The sequence below is a fragment of the Notothenia coriiceps genome, unplaced genomic scaffold (genome assembly GCF_000735185.1).
Source record: "Notothenia coriiceps isolate Sejong01 unplaced genomic scaffold, NC01 NC01_scaffold00006522, whole genome shotgun sequence".
Taxonomy (NCBI): Eukaryota; Metazoa; Chordata; class Actinopteri; order Perciformes; family Nototheniidae; genus Notothenia; species Notothenia coriiceps.
Genome location: NW_011339223.1, coordinates 10,433 through 32,656, shown reverse-complemented (window position 1 = coordinate 32,656; position 22,224 = coordinate 10,433). Strand labels below are relative to the sequence as shown.

Below are 22,224 nucleotides of genomic sequence, written 5' to 3'. Positions count from 1 at the left end.
TTAACGACCATAAAGGTCCATAGGTACCGGCGGTCTATCCGCCAAAACAAACTTTAGTTTGTGTCAATCACTTGCACGTCACTTCTGGTATAATGGACATTCCCTTTCCGGTTTGATTCTCTAGTTTGATAAAATGTTTCGGGAAATGTTAAAGTGTTTCGACACTTGCAAATGTGTCTCTAGCTTTGTAAAAGTGTTTCGCATCTTGTTAATTTGTTTTTGTTACATTGTTTTTTCTTTGGTAAAAGTGTTTCGCTTATGTAAATTTGTTTTATAAAATGTAAATTTGTTTTATAAAATGTAAATTTGTCTCAAGCTTTGTTAAAGTGTTTCACACTTTGTAATTGTCGATAGCACCTCTCAGCCGCCGTAGTTCGAGGTGAATGTAGCTCCATGAAAAACACTATGAAGAAGTCCCAGTATGAAGGAGAAACATTTGTTTCAAAATAAACATTAATGGTACCGTTTGTTATAGTAAAATGTTAATATTACATAACATTATGAGCAGCTCATAAGGAAAGTTTTCCAGATTTCCAGTGAAGTTCTCATTTGTCACTTGTGAAATAAACCTGATTCTATACCATTTCTGCTACATTGAAAAAAATAAATATTTAGCATAGATTAGTTATTATAAGTCTTGTATGGATCTTAAATAATTGTGAATCTCATGGCCTTATTAAGAGATGTCCTTGGAAAAAATGTTCCTGTCCAAGTTGAATTTTAAAGCTGGATATATAACCTGCGCACAAAACCACACACTTTCCCATGAGTGTATGCCCGCATATTGCATAAGAGCATTAAGACAGGAAGGAAGTCAGGGAAGCAGCTTAGACCCAAAAGCAAAAAACACTCTGCATTTGTCTAAATGAAGAGAGAGAAGCCACAAAGGTTGTTTGTCCCAGTGAGCGCTGGTGGTGGGGTGAAGGGTTGTGGGTAAAGCTCACTGCCGAGGTTCCCAGCCAACTTGGCACGCCTTTTCTACTTCTCATCGCCCTCCTGTCTTTTCATTGTAGGGACCAACAGATCTTGTTAGGTCTGACACTGTTGTTCAGTTATAACCGATATGTTCATCGTTTTCTGATTTTGATGAAAATCCGGCACTTTCACCATAGACTGAAACCATGCAACACACGTTTTTATTAAGATGATGAGATGTCTTTCAATAAAAAACTATTGGTATGCTTTGCTGCTCAGAAACATAAACGATATGATATACAGTACATTACAGTTATTACAACATTATCAGAGAGACTTCTCATGAAAACAAATGGCCAATTTTACAAATACATTAATGATTTAAATCACATATTAATATAATAAGGCCAAATATAATATTCTCTTCTTAAAATGTGATAATTTGCTGATTTTAAAATATGAATCAAAATGGAATATATTTGGGTTCTGGACTGTTGGTCAGCAAGCAATCTGAAGTAACATTTAGGGTTATGTGCACTTTTTAGGCATTTTTGACTTTTAAAAGTCAAAGATGTATAAAAAACTGTCTCGCAGTTCATTGATAAATAAAATATCATTAATAGTTCCAATCTAAGACTCAACCACAAAACTTTTTTTCTATGATAAAATATAATTTGCAAATTTACAATACTAAGAAAAAAAAGGATATCATCAATAAATAATCAACACTGGCACACAGCATTAGCTGCAGCTCTAACAGCACACGGCTAAAACACTTTGCACCTCCCTCTTCCCCCTGCAGGTCACACCAGCGGTCATTTTCGGGTGTCAAGGACCTCGCACTTGGGGTTTGGGGAGGTGGCCCTCAATTAGTGAGCCACGCGTCCTTTGGAAGAAAGAGGAACTCCATGAGGAGTCCTTAACGACTGGCCTCTGTTCACTCTGCTGTGACCCTGTGACCCCGGGTCACAGGCCACAATACGCCCCCATCTGGAGCTGTGTTATCACCTCTGTGATGAAGGGGCTGTACTGCCACCCTATGCATTCAGGCCGAGCAGCGTGACACTATTCAAGGCATGAGAACAGGGGTCCTGCTCCAACACCTCTCTGAACGTCTGCCCAGCTCTATGAATTCAACTTTACCCTCTGATCAGGTTCAATAATGTGGATCGGTCCATTTTAATTGAGCTGGACCAGAAGGAAGAAAGGTTGCACACATACTGCACACCAGGGGAGCCTCCCGGGGAACTATAATCCTGTATTTTTGGCCACTGAGCATCACTAATGTGGATTTGTTTCTGGGAAAATGCCTTGCTCAAAGGCCTATTGCTGGGAAGAAGAAGAAGAGCTTTCTTGTACCATGTCTTTGAATTGTCACACATACAGAATATTAATGAGGGAACATTTCATTTTTTACGTTATTTTCCTATTTAATGCTAATACTAAACTGACTATATACAGTAGTAATTCCAACATTACACTGAACCAGTGGTGGAATGAAATTAAGTCTGTTTACTCAAGTACAGTGTTTAAAGGAAAAGTGCAGCATCAAGCATGGCAGGTGCAGATCCTAACTGAAACCCTTCCCTTAAAATACTGCTCTAACAACGCGCCAAGGGAAAAACAGTGTTAGTGATGGTATCTTTCACGTTTTAAGCCGGGGTCAGAGGTCATCCTTACCCTCACACCAAATAAGAAGCAACAAAACTCATGCAGCAGCCATTGCAGCAGATAAACAAGTAGTCAGAGAACTACGTTGGCCTTTAGATAACGTAACACATTAAAAGGCCAGAGTTTGTTTGGTCTGTTCTGAGCTATTTTAGAAACGTTGCCATGCAACATGGAGGAAGCTGACAAGAAATAGCAAAAGATGGCATTTTCACTTAATAAATAACCATTGCTAAATGAATCATTGATTATTTGAAAATATATTGTTTTATTTGCTGATCAATTTATATAAAATTAGATTAATAGGGTCACAGAATAATTGAGAGGAAAATGTTTACATCTACCAAAGGTAACCTTTGTAGGTTGTAGGCTGTATATTTTCATAAAGCTGCAAATGTTTGTTTTGCAAAGAACAAACACTTTTTTTTTATCTAGTCAAAATAAGGCTACTTTAACGTTTAAAATGTAAAATATTGTATTGAATTCCTCATCTTTCTTTCTGAAAGATACTTTCAAAATTGATATGGAAAGTGTTGGCAACTATAATATAATTATAAAAGAGTGATCGCATTCATTGGTAATATACAGCAAGCAGTAAGAAGAGTCAAAGCTGAATAAGATCAAAGTACAGACACAACACAAATCTTTCCTCAAAATAACCTGGTAACCCATTTGCCATTGTTCGTCCATAAGCTACAATTCTTGGTAGCAGCTTTGTTTGTTTTAGCATTTCTACTGTTTTGACATGGTGTTGATCTAAATATTTTTGTATGGTCTCCTCTGTGATATCAAACACTGTTCCCTGACATACTGCGATCTACAGTTTCAACGAATCACGAGACAATGATGTCCCCTGGCGGCGGGAAAATTAAAAAAGTTGTGCACAAACTGCTGGTTTTATTATAATATATTATAAACTGATAATTAAATGAAGTGGTAACCAGGCAACCATATGGGAAATGTTCTGTTTAAAAGGCCCGTTTCAGAATAATATTACTTAATATTTTCCCGAGATAGTGGGCGTAGTGCAGTAGACCTGAAACATCATAGGCCTACTATCGAAATATAGTTAAAGTGTGTTCTTCGGATTTTCACCTGCTTAGTTACGACTAAACATTTAAAACACTGCAATGTAGGCTGTGTGAAGTATACATTTTTCTATATTAACCATCTTGTTTTTGTGACAAAATAAATGACCTGAAGGAACAACATCAGTATTTTGTGAAGCTAGCTCAGTCACCTGCCGCAGGTAGCTACTGTACAGAGATCACGTGAGCACAAACACATGTGTTTAGATTAACAACTACTGCCCTACTTTATTACTGACGGTTTCCCGGATGTACAATTTGAAACTTTACATTCAAGAAACACACATTTTCAAACTCAACACTTACTTTCTGTGTTTCTCCTGTTTTTCTCTCCAACTTCCTTTTTTTGGGGGCCGAGTGACGAAACCGTGACGCATCATGTTTTAGGCTTATGTTATGCAGGTGAAACCGCGCGTGCGCACAATCACTTTGGTCATCTTACTTTTAATGTATTCCAGTTGTTGTTGAAGCCTATTTAATTGTAGCTTATGTATTAATAATGCGGAAATGAAATATTTACTAAAGAAAACCTCTACTAATTATTTTCTTTTTTTAAATTAAAACTAAGAATTTGTTTGAATACATATATTACGTTTTTAACAGTTTTATTAGAGTTATTAGATTAGTTTTATTTATTAGAAGTATTTGCAGAAGATTGTACTTTAAGGGTCTAAAGTAAATGTACTTATAATGCACCCCATCCAATGTATTACATTTAATATATATAATGTTATTTATGTTGTACCTAATATTTGTTATATAGTTGTAGTTTGGTAAATGTAGTGCAGTTAAAAAATTAGTATTTTATGGTGGAGTAGAGGTTTGAAGTACCAAAAAATAGAAATACTAGAGTTAGGAACTTCACACTTGAACTGTAACAGTACTTGAGTAATTGCACCTACTTGACTCAGACCACTGCAAACAATCATTTTATTAAAGTTGCAACTTACAAACCCCTTATGACTGAGACACAACTTACCCTAAACCTTGTGTTCCAGCATGAGGAGAGGGCAGGGTCTAGTTGATGCAACCAATGAGTTTTATTTGTTTAATAACACTCTTACTTAATAACGTCACCATAATCCTTCTGTTTATGTCACCCTTTCTTTCTTGAGATGCCGCAATAGGAACAAAAACTCACTCACAGTGCTCAGGTAGAATAAGACGATTTAATCTTTGCTCTGTTCTACAAAACTTTATTACAACATAAAGCTGACGAACAAAACTGCGTCCGCTGGAAATAAAAAATGGTTTCCCTCAGCAAATCTGGGACAGCAATAATCACAGGTGAAAAAAAGAATATATGTACAGTACTTATTGAATATTTTGTTAAGATTGAGAGAAAAAGGTTCTAAAGACATTAGCACCATTTTATAAAAAAGGTTCCTGATATAACAACAACTACAAAGAGGACCATCCTTACTGTAATGTAGATTTGGAGCTGACAGTAATTTGGAGTTCCACATTTACTGTATTTCAGCTTTCATTCTTCCTACTTTACTTATTTTTTACTTTGCTTATCACTACATTAACAAAAATACAGTAGAAATATTTTAAAGGACATGAAAAAGTAGGAACGTTTAACAAAGCCTTTCTTAGCACTCAGGCTTCTTTTCAGTTTGTATATTTTGTTACCATTTAAGTTTTTCCTGTTTACAGCGTTCATTGGTAAAAAGCATTTGATTCTTGGCACCTTTTCATGTTACAACAGCAGAGTTTGAGAAACCAGGAAGGGAGGAAGGAGAAGGAGACCAGGAGGAAAAAGCATTGCTGACTTTTAAAACTTGATTTCCCAGTACTGTGGTGTCTCTTTAGTGGCTTCAAACTCTTCAAGGTCTTTAATAGCTGCAGAGTTGCTGCTGCTCTGTGACGTCACTTCAAGATGCTGGGTTGGACCTCCGGCCTCTGAAAGGTAATTCAGAGGTTATGTGCAGGAGTGATTTAAGGGATAAGGCTGTCAACTTTTTTTTATATTGCATGCTTTGTCAACAATGAAAATGTTTACAATGTTTGTCCATGTCTGATTCCTAAGTTTATTCAAAATACATTTCAGTGCTTGGTTGTGAAGGCAAAGTAAGCCAGTACAGACGTTTGGTGCCAGTACGGATGTGCTTTTCAAGGTTTATAGACAAAACCTCTATGGCACAGAGGAATAAAACAATAGTAATACTATTGATTAAATACTGAGATATACTGATACTATTTTGTCAGATAAAGTGCAACAGCCTGTGTCACTTCATCTCTGTCCAAGACTTAAATTCATAAAGAAATACAGATTATTTTGTGATTGTTATGGTAATCTTACCTGGGATGCACAGGATGTGGGGCCTCTCCCACCTCCCTCCAGACAAACACCTGATCAGAGGATTTAGCCTCTGCTGGAAACCCTCAGCGCAGTGAAAGCGCACAACTGCGTCAGTCTCATATTTCTGTCGAACTTTTCCAAAGATAGATGCGTTTCGGACCTTGGGTGGTGGACCACATGAGGCTGTTGGAAGAATTCAGACTAGTCATTTGGCCTGATGCGAGTATGATGGTGAAACGACACAAAACAACCACATGAGGGAGTTGAACACATTAATGAGCAGCTCTGAATGTCTGTACTATTACTCACAGGTGCCTTTCTTGCATGTGTAAGCGAGGTGATAGTTGCAGGGTACATCACTCCAGCGTCCGTCATCGTGCCACACCATCACTACACAGTCTTCACCAGACAGGAAGTAGCTGTCCGGCTGACCTTTGTACCAGTTCTCATACAGCTGTAAGCATGGAGAGAAGAGACTTAAGTCATTTCTTTTTTCCAACTGCATTTAAAGAAATAATAATTCATTACATGGAGAACTCAATCACATTAAACATATGGTTTCCATTATTCCCTTTTTTTAATAATAAGTAGCACAGCCCTTTCAATAATGTAAGCTCTTGTTTCAGTGAAATGCTCCTTTAAAAAACATTATTATTAATAAAAGAATGTTTAGAAATTACACCCCTGTGCTGCACTATAAAATATTGTTTTGTCTTTGGATATGTAATGTTATGTCTCCTTGTCTATCTCCTCATTTGTGTCTTGTTTTTTCAAATGGAGCAAAAAAAACGGACTTGATCTTACAACAAAGTATCATCATCATCCTCACCAGTGGGTTACCATCGGACCAGCGGAAATCATCCTCAATCGTCTTATCATTCAAACCGGTCCACTGATATTCTTTGTAGTTGTCTGGGGAGGACAAAAAAGCATTTTCTTTCAGTCGTCAACATACATTTAATAAACACATGAAAGGTGAAAGCCACATTGTGGAATGTACTGTTGATGTAGCTCTGTTCCTCTGGAGTTATGATGGACACCAGATGAGCTCCCAGCATGCGGCAGTGCAGCTCCGCCACCTGCCAGCTCAGACGCTGGCCGAAGTGTCGGTAGCAGAAACCATGAAACTTATCCCAATCCGGTTCACAATGCTCCAGGTCTGCAAACATTAGAGAAGAGAAGACAACATCAGTCATTTAAAATGTTTTATGAAAGAGCCAGTATCTTCCAAACAAGAACCATTTCCAGACAGCTCACCAGTCTGACAGAAGTCTCCTCCATATGTTGGCAAACATAGACATTGAATCTGCCCCCCTCGGTCAGTACAGGTGCCACCGTTGAGACAAGGGTCTTCCACACAGACATCTAGAAAAAACAGACGTTTTTGCGAGAATAACTATAAGGACAAAAATTGGTTTGCTGTATCAAAGCATTTAAGGAATGAGGAATACATGTTGAGGATGCAAAGGAATCTCTCACACATTTACAGATATATAAATGTGTGGAAATATAGTATAAGGATAGTGGCATTTACAGGCCACTAAAGGGGCACGTTGAGGTACCAGAATCCACCTGCACCTGAGCCTACAGATGGCAGCAGAGGACAAACTTCAGAGAGTCAAATGAGGTCAAACTCCTCAGGTCCTCTTCTGTCTTCTTTGGTGCATATCTGACGTCGGAGACTTTCTTTTTTAGTTTTCTTCCTTTTACAATCATCATTATCAAGAAACCTTTTAAATGCTACTTGTGAATCTGTAGTCTTAAGGACGCCAAATGCTAAATAAAAAAAATGTTGAGTATAGAAATTGTAGATTATTCAACAGATTTCATAGAGACATAGGGGCAAATCTATCAATAAGTCACATAATGTCATTTCTCATAAAACTTAAATTCAAGTCTTTGTGCTGACCTATGGAAAATGTACTCCTGTTAATGTGACTTTATTTAGTCAAACTCTGCACAAGAGATCTGTTTTTACCCAGGGAAAATTGTCCCTGTAAAAAGGTGGTAATTACACAAAACCTCTAGCAGTTAAAAATCCTGGAGAAAAGGAGGGGTTGGAGTTAATTTTCTAAATTTGTAAAAGGAGGCAAGATAGAGGCATGCGTTATTTCAAACTCAAATTAAACAAGTGAATATGGTTTATTTACTTCCTTTGACACCCTGTAAGCAAGAGCTTTGTGGTGTCTGTCATTATACTGATTATACTGCACACTCACAACATGTGTGTGTGTGTGTGTGTGTGTGTGTGTGTGTGTGTGTGTGTGTGTGTGTGTGTGTGTGTGTGTGTGTGTGTGTGTGTGTGTGTAGGAGTTAATAACTGTTTAAGAAAAGTCAAATCATTATCATGTGCATCTTAAAGTTAAACCATCATTACGTTTTGCAGAAAAATAAACAACGGAAGATATGTATCCATGTTGGCACCTCTTCTGAACACAGACCTAGGTTTAATTATCAGCCATTTGTGTGATCAGTCTGCATGATTTCTCTGTGTTTGTGTAGTTTTCCTCAAACACATAACAATAAATGATCTGTAGGTAATAAGGTGAATTTATTTATCACATACAGTGATTGGTCGCTTTCCCACTGTCTTAAACAGCTAAGTCTGCAGTCTTTTAATGCCATGAATCCGTATGCAATCATCACTGTGCACCAAAGTAAGGCTAAGAAGAGGCTCTGTAACTGAGATAAAGTGGAACAATATCTAAAGCATCTGCATGCTCTGGTCCCTGCAACATTCAATAAGTGATGCAAGCTTTCTGGTGCTGTCTGATAGCCTGTTCCATGAAATGAATATTTACGTGGATGCTTCTTTAAAATCTGATCTCTCATCACCATGAATACTAACATTCTAGTACAGGAAAAAGATGCAGCACCGACCAACCTCATTATTAGTCTTGAGTTCAAATGTGAGATCATTCAGCAAATCTGGATCCATTTGAAAAACAGCAGCACAACCTTGTGAGAATAATGCAGAGTAATTTGACCCTGTTAAATAAAAATATATCCAGTAATTCCATTTCTAATGATTTTTTCTCGTTGGTCCTCTATTTCTGATTAGACAAAACTCTAACTAACTCATATTTCTAGATACCACATCTTAATTTGTAATACAAATGTGCTGTTACTCAGGGACTGCCAACTATCACCAACAAATAAAGCTGACTTGAAAATGTTAAGCAGTTGACAAGACAGAATTGGCCATAAAATAAATGCTGGACACCAATTGAAATAGCTCTGCAAAGATGAATGTAGCTGTATGCAGCGTCATCTAGTTTGTTTATGCATCATTAAAAGTGCTGTTCTGGTGCTGTATGCACTATGCCGAGAAAAGCTTTCCAATAATAAGATGGGCTGGCCTCGTCTTGTTTTCTGAATAGAAAATTAGTCTTGCAACTGCTCACTGTGTTAAAAGGCAATTCGCTGGATGTGTGCAAAATTATACGGATGCCAATTTCTGCCAAAAAAGATAACAATTTGTGCAAAATAAATTATTTAAAATATGATGGATCACAATAATATACTTATATATACATTATAAGAAAATTAGTCAAAACTTTAAATCCTTAAATTGACTTACCTTTATCTTTTTTCATAGCCTAAATGTATGTTTTTTAAGCTTTTCTTGGCAGAAATTGGCTCCCATACGATGCAAAAAAATTAAGAAAACCTTTTCCAGCAAATCAACAAAAACTGAAGGAAAACTTAATAAAGGATCTGATGGTGAGACGGGAAGCAAACTTAGATTAGTTGATTTTATCGTTCTTACACCTAAAGCACAGAACTGTACAAACATTGGAAGATTGTGATGAAATAAAAGAACATTAATTCAGTATGAAACATTAATGAGCTATACAAAATAAACATTAAAAAATATATGGCTAAATGTTACCACTTACAACAAATCAGCAGTGAACAATATTTGTGCTTATAAACATAATAACACTGTGCTTCTGGAACTGCATGTCTAAAATAGCAATGAAGTCTAAAAATGTGACAAAAGCATACCGTTTTAACAATGTAGATTTATGGATTACATATAAAACAGTATAGCTGGTGCAATGGTCAGATCTGTTGCATTTAACATTATTTACATTACAATCCAGAAAAAAGTCTCATTATCAAGTTACTTCCAGATTACTGCAAAAGACACTGCAAGTTAGTGAGAAGCTGCTGAAGATAACCATCTGCACTTTTCAATTGCAGAGATGTACTATTTGCTTATAAAATCCACTGATCAAGAGAGGAATACCAAGGCTACCACCATCACTCTTAGTAAATAATTGTAGAAGAAGCACTGAATCATTCTTTCATAAACAAACCAGTATTTTACAGTACTTCACAGAAGTCAATCTTCGGATGAGGAAGAAATTATCATGCACAACAAGAATGGGCTGTTGACCAAAGTCAAATGGGAGCCCTCCCAGAGTGAGTATCTCGGAGGGGAGGTGTGATCACAAGGAGAGAAGGGAGGAGTGTTTAAGGTGAAGCGGGAGGAGTCAGAAGGGTAAGGGCTTTTTGAAACAACAAGTTAAACATACATGGGAAGTCATTTGCAAAAGGTGGGGAGGTGTTTTACAGAAAATGAAGCAAAGCTAGGTTGAGGACAGATCGGGGATTTTAGTGCATCAATTCGTTGAGTAGCAAGAGGAGGACGGTTAGGCTGATAAGAGTGGCTTTAACATTACCTGAAGCTTTCCCTGCACCGCCTACAGCTGCCCTCTCATTGGGCAAGTTAAGCAGAGTGGGCGGCTGGGTGAGACTAAATTCAGCATCCACCAGACCTTGTCCCACTGGCGGTATGAAGCTGGTCTCCTTCTGGGGCTCAGCCGTCTTGTGGAAAGCATTTGGTGCTGAGGTGGTCGGGCTCCAGGTGCGTCTGGACCAGTGTGTGGTGGTCCTGATGGTGGTGCTGGTCATCTTTGTAGAAGCAGCTGTGGGTTTTGTACTTGAAGAGGATTCTGGAGCTGTTGTGGAGGTTATAGGGTTTTTTTTTCTGCTGTACTCCAGATCTTTCAGGGACTCTTGGGGTCCTGTTGTGGTGGTTAGCAGAGCCCAGTCAGATGTTTGTGAATCGAAAGTAAAGACGGTAAAGTCTGGGTCAAAAGTTGGGGCAATGTTAGATTCTTCTTCAAGGGTTGGGCCATTGCTAGCTTCTTCTTCAAGGGTTGGGCCATTGCTAGCTTCTTCTTCAAGGGTTGAGGCAATGCTAGCTTCTTCTTCAAGGGTTGGACCATTGCTAGCTTCTTCTTCAAGGATTGGGCCATTGCTAGCTTGTTCTTCAAGGGTTGGGCCAATGCTAGCTTGTTCTTCAAGGGTTGGGCCATTGCTAGCTTCTTCTTCAAGGGTTGGACCATTGCTAGCTTGTTCTTCAAGGGTTGGGCCAGTTGGGCCAATGCTAGCTTGTTCTTCAAGGGTTGGGCCATTGCTAGCTTCTTCTTCAAGGGTTTTGCCATTGCTAGCGTGTTCTTCAAGGGTTGGGCCCTTGCTAGCTCCTCCTTCAAGGGTTGGGCCATTACTAGCTTCTTCTTCGAGGGTTGGGCCAGTTGGGCCAATGCTAGCTTGTTCTTCAAGGGTTGGGCCATTACTAGCTTCTTCTTCGAGGGTTGGGCCAGTTGGGCCAATGCTAGCTTGTTCTTCAAGGGTTGGGCCATTGCTAGCTTCTTCTTCAATGGTTAGGCCATTGTTAGCTTCTTCTTCATGGCTTGACGCAATTCTGGCTTGTTCCACAAAGGTTAAAGTGACGTTAATTTTTTTTTCAAGAACTGGGGAAACATTAGCTTCTTTTTCCAGGTATGGTCCAGCACTACCTTCTTCAAGAGTTGTGGCGAGGTAAGCATCTGTTTGAAGGGCAAGGGTCGGAGCAATCACTTCCTCTTCTGGCGAAAATGAAACTTCATCCTCCTCTTCAAGAGTTGGGAAAACTACTTCTCCTTTAAGGGTTGAGGCAACTTTAACTACCTCCCAAAGAGTTTGGTTAACTTTATTTTCTTCTTCAACGATTTGGCTAACATTTTTTCCAACAGTTGGTGCAACTTTAACTGCTTCTTCCAAGGTTGCAGTAACTGTAGGAAGTTCATCTCCACTTGCCTCTTCATACTCATTGGTTGTAGCATCTGAATACACTCTGTAACCTGATGTTTCATACTGTACAGTGGAGTAATCAGTAGGCATCTGAGAACTGTTTGACCCCTCTGGAGATTCAGTGATTGCTAAACTTATTCCAGAAACAGGGTGGTATTCAGATGTTGTTGGGTGCAGCTGTTTTCCTTCACTTTCCAGAGTCACTGTGTCTTCAATTTCTAAGCTTGTACTTCCCTCTTGTCTAGAAATCGAGGACTCCCACAGCTGTGGTGCTGTGGAGAGGATATCAAAGCCAAGTTTGTCAGAATGACGTGACCCAAATGAGAGGGTTGGTTCTGTGAGTGCAGTCTGAGGCTCGGCTGAAGCACTGCTAGCCGAAGCAGAAGAGGAAGGATGAGTGGTGAAGCTGGAAGTGAAAGACTCTGATGTGGGGATGAAGCTTCCTGCTTCAACGTCCTTGTGTCTCTCTAGAAAAGAGCAGAAACACATTTTTAGTGCTGTAAATGCATCTAACAATAGAAGACTTCACCATCTTGGGAAGGCCTCTTATTTGCTTAATTGATGAGAGATATGGATACATTCATGTAAATAAGAGGCTACAACCGCTAGCCTAGCTCGGTCAAAATATGCCTTACAGCACCTATTACGCTCACTAATAACACATTATGTCAATTTGTTTTAAAGTCTTCTCATATTACTAAAAAATGCTAATTACTGTTGTTGTTTCCCCTTGAACCCATGCTGTTTTCCCTTGACATCAGGAAAATACTTGAGATCAATTTTGACTACACCACCGCAGCCCAATCAATTCACATCTATGCTTAACATACCTTGAGAAATATCTCCAGACCCATCCAGGTCGTCTGACGAGGAAAGCTCCTTCATGGACATTTTGGTAGTTTGAGCTGGTTGGGTAACATGTATTCCTTCTTCTTTTGAGGCCTGAGTTGAGACAAAAATCTGCACAGAATCTTCTTCCTCCGCCTTGTCCAGCTTCACCTGAACCACAGGGTCAAGTGTGACGGAGATCACCTCCCAGGAACTCTCTCCTCGGGTATGATTCCTTTCTGCCTCGCTATAGTTGGCTTGCGATCTGTTCAAATCCAAACTGGCGTCTTGTATTTTGTAGGAATCCTCTGGCCTCTCAGATGTGTTGTCTTTGAGAGTTGTATCTAGAACTGTCTGATTATAAGTGGGAGGTTCATATGATGATTCGGGAAACCCTGTGGTGTTTTCAGGCTCAGATTCGTCAAAGGTGAAGTTTAAGTTGTGGTGGGAATCTGTCTCGTTGTGAATATCAAGCAGGAAGGACATGTTTTGCGGGGAACTATAGGTTTCTGTGGTGCTGAATGTGCTATTTATCAGTGCTGTAGGATGCTGTGAGCTCATTTCTGTGGGAGATAAAGTTTCATTCATTGCCTCGAGGAGGTCCAATGTAGGTGTGATGTTGAGAGGAGACTGTGTTGTGTCTGACATAACTGTTTGATGTGTGTCAACAAGGTTTTCCTCTGTGAAAGAGCTGGAGAAAAAGGGGAATGATTCAACCAGAGTTTGGGCTTTGAGCTCCACCTGTTCTGCCCGTTGGTTCAGTTGAAGCTCATGATCCTTTTCCATAAGAATAACCACATCTTGTCCAATGTCCTCAGGCTGAGTGGCCATGTAGCCCGCGGGAGAGTCAGTGCGAGAATTTACATTATCTGTAAAGGTCAGACAAGTGATTACAAGTTTAATTTAACAAATATAAAAATGGTTATTTGATTTCAACAGTTTTTATCTAATGTGTTTTTAACATGAACATCTAATTCTAATTTATGCACAAGATCTTTTCAGGCACAAAATACTCACCTCTGAAACAGTATACATCATGGAGGCTGGATGGCTCGGGGAAGCCAGTTTGGTTGCTGAAGCGATAGACAGTTTTGACGCCTGGCTGAGGCCCTCCGCAGCGCTCTCTGGGGGTTATGATGGGATAGCGCACACTGCCATCAGCCAGCCAGCCAGGGCTGCAGCGGTCCAGACCTTCAGTCCAGGCCAAGTACAGCTGCGCTGTTGAAGCCAGCTCCGCTCCCGCCGCTCTGCAGTACGACTGCGCCTCATCAAATGACAACTGCTGAGGGATGGGGTCATGAAAAACCTCCCCTGCAAACACAAAATATGTATCCTTATCAGCTCATTTTATTGTATGAGAAATGCGTGATTCATTTATTTTCTCATGATTATATGTAGATATGTTGAAACTGGCTCATTGGATTGACTGAATAGCTAATTCTAAGCATGATACAACTTTGTTTTAATAACCGATGGCAGATATATTGTTTCTTTTTTCAAATATTGATCTCAATATTATTTTATTATTCATATTAAATATATTATAATTGGCCTAAAAATATGCAGTACAGCTCGGGCTTTAGAAAAAGGTAGTTTTATTCATACCATCAGATTCCTCCAAATAACAATAAACATCAAAAAGATGATCTGGATTCATTGTCCCATAGTTTCTCACGCCTGGTTGGCCATCCATGTCTCCATAGCAACCTTCACGGGGCACTTGGATTGGGTACCTGCAGAAATAGATGTGCAACCATTTAAGCATGAATACTTTACTGAGAGTACTAGGCACCAAACGATGGTTAAAAAATGTAATGTACAAAAACGCAGAACGAGAGGTAAAGGTACCTGACAGACTGGTCTGCCAGCCAGCCTGCATCACACTGCTCGTAGCCGTCATAATAAGCAGCCAGCAGCTGGTCAGGAGTTGTGATTTGAGCTCCAATGGCCTCACAAGCCCTCTGGGCCTGATTGAAGGAAAACGCATAGCGGCCCAAAGCATCTCTGTAGTGGAATACCACACCTGAAAACCACACAAAGGCAGATAAACACACATATAAGCATATATTTATTCCATCTTGTGAAGGGATCATTGCATGGGTGGAATGTGGTCTGAAAAGCATAAGTGCAAGTCCTCTCAAAAAATTAAATGAAAATGGGACTTGCATTTTTTGTTTTTTTATCATATCCTATCCACGATCCCTCCTTTACAACATAAAGAAACACAGTACACATAAAAGGATCTAAAAAGCACCACCAATGTGTATTCAAATTCCATTCTACATTCTTTATAAGTGTTTAACCAATGAAAGTTTATTTTACATTTATTTAATAATATCGCCATAACTTCAGTGATAAACCACATCTTGCATTTTGTTACCTTTGACCTTGAGTTGTACAATGTCACTGGCGTCCTCCAGGCCCTGCTGCACCTCACAGCGATAAAAACCAGAGTCACTGGAGCGTAAATCTCCCAACCACAGCGACAGATCTTCGGGGGAGGAGGTGTAGTTCAGCCAGGCAGCGCGATCTCGGAACGCCTCGTTGACCTTCACCCTTTGACCCCGCGCCACCAAGATCTGTGTCTCCACCCCGCTGGACACCACAGTCCACTTAACCCGCGGTGCAGCAGGGGAAGACGAGGACAGGGACACCAGGCAGGGGATGGAGATGGAGCTGCCCAGTGGGGCGGAAATGGGACCTGAGTCCGGGATGTTCACCTGGAGCTGCTGGACATTATCTGCAGGAGGAAAAAAAAGTATATAGAGCGTAAAAAACCTAGAGCTGTCTTTGTAGCCGGTGACCTAAGATTTTCATCGGCATAACTACACTGTGGCTATGACTAAATAAAGAACCTTGAACCTTGAACCTTGTATTCTTAAAGTCGTATGTGAATGTATACTGAAAGCAAGAGATAATGGAAGAAAATACAGACGTACCATCGGCAGATGGAGTCTGTGTGGGGAAGGCCACCGTGATGCTGCAGACTGCAATGAGAAGTGGGAGTATTTGGACATGTCTATTGAGAAAAAGAGGAAAAGACAAGATGATATTATTGTTAATATTAGATAACATTTCACACACATAAAGATGAATAAAGCATTGTCTTTGCCTGTCGTAAATTGAGACACAAAAATCACAGATTATTTGTCCCTACCAGTTTCCAATTTCCCACATGTTTAACCTTTAATAGCCTGAGCGATTATTGATACTGGAAGTCATGTATTGTGTTGGTTCAGTTCCACTGATCCCACCAAACCTGCACACCTTTGTGCTGCAGATTCAAGGTTACAGTGTAATGCGATGTTTGTAAGCCATTTATTTGATGTAGAAAATCATAATGACCGATGTACAACACTAGCATATAATCACTAAAAAGCGCATTTTAAAGCTTAACTATGAAGTATAGAAGAGCAACTTCTCTGGTTTTTAAAGGGAAGCCAGGTGACCACAAGCCCATTCATCACCTCCGGGAGCTAATGACACGGCGCCTCAGCCCAGCGGCATCCTGCCAGCTCTCTGTCACCAGCCTGGCCCTGTTATTAACCCAGCAGGCATGCCAGGATGCTCTCAGTGACCTCACACACCCTCCTTAGGCAGACACGCTGAAGCTGCGAATCTTCTTAAAAAGCAGCGCTCCTAAGTACTTAAAATCTTTGTTAATTGACTCGTAGGTAGAAAACTATTGACATCAAAATCAATTCTTAAGCAAAAATGACAGAATTTCACAAGTTCCAGCTTTGCCTTTGGAATAATTAAAGGACAAAAAAAGCTATACGAGATGTTGACTTGGGCTTTAGGAAGTTGCGAGGGCATGGTTTTTACTATTAAGACATTTATAATTGAGCCACGAAAAAAATAAGCATTTTAAATGATAATAGAAATGTAGATCAATAGGCAGTGGTGATATTAATATAATTTCCCTATGTAAAAAGAGGTCTACAAAACTTGGAGAAACTTTAGCAGGTAAGTGTAAAAATAAATTCATTTTTTACTTTCACAAAATAAGTTATTCATCATAAAGTATCATAAAAGTACACTCTCTCATGTCGAAATGAAGTTTTAACAGGCATACGATGAAGGTTGTCTCACTCATATACCATATCATCTTCTAAAAAGAAAAACATATGGCATACATGGTGTTAAAGCAACTAATAACAAAATAAAAAACTATTAATAATACCAAACGCAGAGGCGAACTAACAATTTAACAAGCAATTGATACACTTTTCTGCATCTGTATATCAAGCCCATCAGCACAAACACAACTCTCCAACTTGTGTCGGATTAAATGTCCTTCTTTGATGGCAGAATAGTTGTTGTCTGTTTCCTCAGCCAGCTGGGTGGACTCCACTGAGTTGGTATCACTATTAGTATTCTTGATGAGAAAATGGCTCACAAAAAGCGAGCAGTGGGCCAGGAGGACAGCTGCACACTGTGCTTTCACTTCAGGCCGACTCCCTTACAAAAGGCCCTCGGAGGAAAATTAAAGGACGGGGCACTGGCACACTTGCTTGCTTTTTCTCTTGGCTCTTTTCAAAGAAAGGAAGTTGAAAACCACTGAGAGCCGTTCTGGAGCAAGCTTTGTACAACACGACACGTTAAGACACTGCACAATGTTTCTGATGAGAGAGAAGGCTTGTGTATGAATTTGTGCATTCAGATTGATGACAGAGGAGAAAATCCTGGTTGCTTCGGATCATTTTGTGACTTTTTCTCACAAAGTCTTCAGCCTCGCAGTCAACAGCCACTCTGCAGCTCGGCTCTTTTTAATGAGAGTTACAATGAAGACAAGTCCAGCTAAAATCAATGCCACCCACTGCAAATACAGGTCTAGAAACTGCAGCCAATGCATAATTCACAAGCAGAGCTAATCCAGTCTCCCCCTCCTGCAGAAACATACAAGTAAGCAAAAGAAGACTGACATCAGTTAAAACCACATTTAGCCCACAGCATATCTTTAAGGATGTCATCTTTAAATGTGAATGTAATTAATAATAGTGAACATGAATCCAGATGCAGAGCTTTCTGTCAGTGCTGCACTGACAACTAAAGCTTGCTCACTACATCTTGTGGGTGGTCTCTGCAGTACTCTGCATCAAGGTCAACTCAGGCAAACTCTGTCTCCACCAACATGCAGGAAAATTATCTCAGTTTAAGCCAGGTCAAACGCTTTGGCAGTCATGAGTCTGATCAAATACAGGGATTTCCTTAAATACAGGGTAATTGGGTTTTAAAAGAAGAAATCCACTCTAGTACCGGGTTCTGTCTACCACATGAGTGAGGCTTTATTCCTCCAATTTTTTTCAGATTTATTGACTCAAGACTATGATTACATATAGAGTTCATACCAAATATACAAACTAAATGAAGTGCAATATAGATAACTTAAACAAGGAATAACTGTCTTTGAATTCTTAAATCCAAACTCTAGCAACAAAGTTACGTTTCGATAGAACTGGATGGATTTTTCCCTTTTGCTGATGAGTGTACTCTTGCGTTTTAAATATGACGTACAAAGGTTTTCAGAAATGGCTTAACAAATATAACTTTTGCCACCCTTCCTGTTAAGATCTTTACTTGCAAGATCAGTGTCTTTCAGTCTGAATATTGGACGTCAGACCAAAGCAGATGCAAATTTGCAATAGCTGCTGCTACGTATGTACGCATTCACTGGGTCAAGCATTCACACACACAAACTGACAAAGCTCATGCTTATGGTCGCAGCTAATAAATAGTTGTCTTTGATTTGAATTGTAATAGTAACTGGCATATTAGAGTTGATTAATGTTTATTCTTGTCCATTTATGTCTATGCGGGTGGATATTATATCTCCAGTCAACAAACTGATGTTAAAAATGCACCTTGGACAGATTATAAGTGTATAAAGAAGACACAATAAAAGGGTCTCAATCCTAGCTGGCCTCCAAAAAACAGCTCCGGGAAACTCATCTATGTTGAGTGCATTCTCCAGGTTACTTAGCAACAGAAAAGTGAAGAGAATTCGACCTAGCTTGGAGTGTTTGTAAGGACAAAATGTTTGCCACATATGTTACACAGCCATCTCCACAGCCCTTAACATTGTAAACTCCAGAGTAAGCTATCCCTGTCTGATCTTCAGTCCTATTCTCTCATCATCACTCCTCCAACATTACCCCATCAAAGATGACACCTCCACACATCCGATGGATTAATCCCACCTTCCTAACCGTGCAGACATCTGACTGTCCACAAACAAGACGACCAATGGGGAAAATTCAACCGCCCACCCACCCACCACATGATTCACCAGAAGGATCAAACGAATCTCAGACCTGACTCAGCAAATCTGTGGACTGACCACAGTCTGTGTGTGGCAAGCCCATTCATGTACCATGCAAAGACACACCACCATATTGACTAGCCTGATAATGAGGCTGAATCGTTTCATTTTTTGGGAAAATTGAATCACTGGAAAGAACGGAAGATGTTGGCATCGATTCAGAAGCAAGAAATGATTCCTTATAACTCAGTTTTCCTCTACAGGAATTGTTACCAACTTTATCCACAATATGGAGTAGGTTTCCTTGCCCCTAGAGCTGCAATGATTAGTTGACTGATACATTAGTTGATTGATAGTAAATAATCTGCAACTATTGAGATAACCTATTAATCTTTTAGGTAATTTGTCATGCAAAAAGTGGGGATTTTGGAAAGTCAAAAAAATCAACGTTAAGACCTTTTGAGAAACTAGGATGGGTAGTTTCTCAACCCTTTTGTGTCATTTTATAAATCAAAGGTTAAGTCATTGGTGGATTCAATATAATCATTAGTTAAAGCACTATTGTGCAACTTGTGTCACATCATCGCAGACAATTTACTGATTTTTATAGCATTCATAACAATTGTGTGAAATCTTCTCTTAAATCAGTGTTCCAATAAGGGCTGCGGTTATGACATCATTGACACTTTACTTATGTCTTAACAGCCAATGTTTAGCCTCAACATTGAACCATCTAAATAAGGTTTTATTTGGTTTTTAAAAACATTGTGTCAACACTTTGATCAAAAAATAGCAAGGAAGGAATATCATTGCTTTGACTTTCTTTTGCTTCACAGGCTTATTTTAGAACAGAGTGCCACTGGACCCTGAAGTCACTCTTTTACCATATCTGTACCTTTCCATTAAGGAAGTATCCCTGAACCCTGAGGTGGAGACATTGAACGGAAGAGGCATAATGTACAACAATAGTGTTGGTTGTATCTCTTCTTCAGGGCATAAGAATACAATTTCAGAGCTAAAACTCCGCAGTATCAGTGCTTTACTCTTAGAAAAAGTAGCATTTTACAATTCCTTTGCAGTGGTGTTGCCTTATGCAAGGGACCAGTCAGTAAAGTACAATGCTCACCTGTGTAAAAATCACTATATTGTTTTCAAATGTACTTGATTGAATGAACAATCATGACGATGAGGAGGTGGAAGAGGTAAAAGATAATGCTAAAACAAGGTGAAAACAAACAAAAGGAAACACGAGGCGAATTGGCAGAAAGTTAGGCTTAACTAAGTGCGTCAGTTTCTCAAAGGAAATTTTCCGGGGATAAAATTAACTACTAACCATCATTTCAGGACCACCTCTGAGGACAGCAACTCTAAAGCAATAAACTGGTAAAGAGGCTAATTTCGCTCAGTTTCCCTATCATTACGCATACATTTAAGTTAGTTACACCGCATCAACTGCTTGTCATTAACACGAAATATCTAAAAAAAAAAAGACATACCGGTTTCTTCTTAGCAGCATTTCAGCTAATACAGGATGGATTCTCTGCTGTTAAAAGTAATTTCCGTCAGCTCCACTCAGCGTGCTGCACTGCGACTGTCCTGCTGGGGGGAGGCTCTGTGCGCAGGTATGACTGGGTCGGACTGATGTCCGAACCACTCCGATGCTCGGTGAGAAAAGGAGGGAGTTGAGTGAAAGTCAAGCCAGATATGAAATCCTGCGCTGCCCACTTTTCACCCAACATTGGAGTTAGAAAGAAATTGACTGATTCGACTTCGTCTCTTAACAACAGTAGTAAGGTGAAAACCTTAGCTACAACCACATTTTCATCCAAACAAGCAAATACATGCCGTTCTCCGAGTCAGACAACTTACATTGATCTTTCAGCAGCCGGAGGGGAGATGAGTTCCAGGGACCGTCCACAAAGTGCAATGCCAAAAAAATAGGCATACTGCAAACATTTTCAATAATTTCCCTGTGAAGTGCAAACAAAATCCCTTCACACATTGATGGTCAACTATTGGTTATAATACAACATTTAATAAAAAATAGTCATTTTTTGCATAACTTTGGTGATTTCTTCATGTGGAAAAATATTCAATAACTCCACTATTTTTCATTCAAGTGCTACTAAAGTCACTTTAATCACACAATAGTCTACTACTGGTTAAACTTCCCCAACAGGGAGAGCTGGCCAGAGGTCCAAAGGGCTTCACACCAGTGAGGGGGCTCCCAAGTCAAGCTGCTTTTACTCGCTTTGGTGAATTTTTTTGGTTACGGATTTTCAATAACTTCCCTTTTTTAAGGTTTGTATCTAACCAAAACATAAATATACAGTCTCGGGGTAAATGGGGGTCGACAAATCAGATTATCTCTGGTTCAAAGTGCAGGATACATACAGTAGCCCCAAATTGGTTCTACAATATTGAAGTGAATTTAAATCGCGGGTAGTTTTTGGTAGCAATGCACTGTATAACAGAAAGTCGGTAAAACATTTCCACAAGAAATATTAACCAACAGTATACAAAAGGATGTTTTCCTTACTTGTTGGTGTAGTTTTCCCTGCAGAAGACCATTATGTGCAAAGTGATTTTGGTATCGCTACACTGCATAATAATGAAGTTATGGATATTTGACAACATTTAGCAAAAGGAAGTTTTTCCTAACTGTTGCTGTAGTATAACCAACAGGAGACCATTGACATGGGATGTGATTTTGTTAGCACTCTACTACATGACAGGGAGGTTATTTAATATTTTTGCAGTAGCCTATGTTTTTGGCATTGCAATTGGTTGACAATCCCTGAGAACTCTTCTTTTCTCCGGCTACATATAACAACGATTTGATTATGAATGACTGATCTATCTGTCAAAGGGGATTGGGAGGGTTGACATCTAAAATAACCAATGTTATAGGCTAGGAAATGAAGAGAGATGACCCCCATGTGGAGCTTTGTTTTTCCTACAGGGAAATGCATTGAGCGTCATTGTCAGCGCAGCAGCAATACACAGCTGATGCTGATGCTGCTGCAGGTGATATTGCAGCACAGTCACCTACTGTAAGAAGAGGGTGAGGGAGC

At 39.5% G+C, this 22,224-nt stretch overlaps 1 protein-coding gene across 2 annotated transcripts; it reads right to left on the bottom strand.

Moving 5' to 3' along the window:
* Positions 1–4,821: 4,821 nt before the first annotated feature.
* On the bottom strand, positions 4,822–21,003 carry bcan (brevican). 2 transcript variants are annotated; one of them, XM_010769127.1, is made up of 15 exons: positions 20,647–21,003; positions 15,828–15,907; positions 15,269–15,628; positions 14,737–14,911; positions 14,494–14,621; positions 13,906–14,199; positions 12,891–13,757; positions 11,640–12,527; positions 10,665–11,609; positions 7,234–7,341; positions 6,977–7,135; positions 6,806–6,888; positions 6,286–6,430; positions 5,977–6,159; positions 4,822–5,576 (listed from the first exon to the last, which is right to left on the bottom strand). In XM_010769127.1, the coding sequence occupies exons 1-15, from the start codon at positions 20,664–20,666 to the stop codon at positions 5,449–5,451; spliced, it is 4,563 nt and encodes a 1,520-aa protein (XP_010767429.1). In that variant the 5' UTR covers positions 20,667–21,003; the 3' UTR covers positions 4,822–5,448. The 2 variants fall into 2 exon arrangements, with proteins under 2 accessions (XP_010767429.1, XP_010767428.1); XM_010769126.1 differs by having other exon boundaries at positions 10,665–12,527.
* Between the last annotated feature and the right edge of the window lie 1,221 nt (positions 21,004–22,224).

What these genes read in the sequence shown, in the direction of transcription:
- bcan (XM_010769126.1), bottom strand. Translation starts at nt 20,666, where the DNA reads ATGCTGCTAAGAAGAAACCG. An exon ending in TGTACAACTCAAGGTCAAAG is followed by an intron (nt 14,912 to 15,268) that starts GTAACAAAATGC and finishes TGTGGTTTTCAG; the next exon opens with GTGTGGTATTCCACTACAGA. An exon ending in CTGGCAGACCAGTCTGTCAG is followed by an intron (nt 14,622 to 14,736) that starts GTACCTTTACCT and finishes CTATTTCTGCAG; the next exon opens with GTACCCAATCCAAGTGCCCC.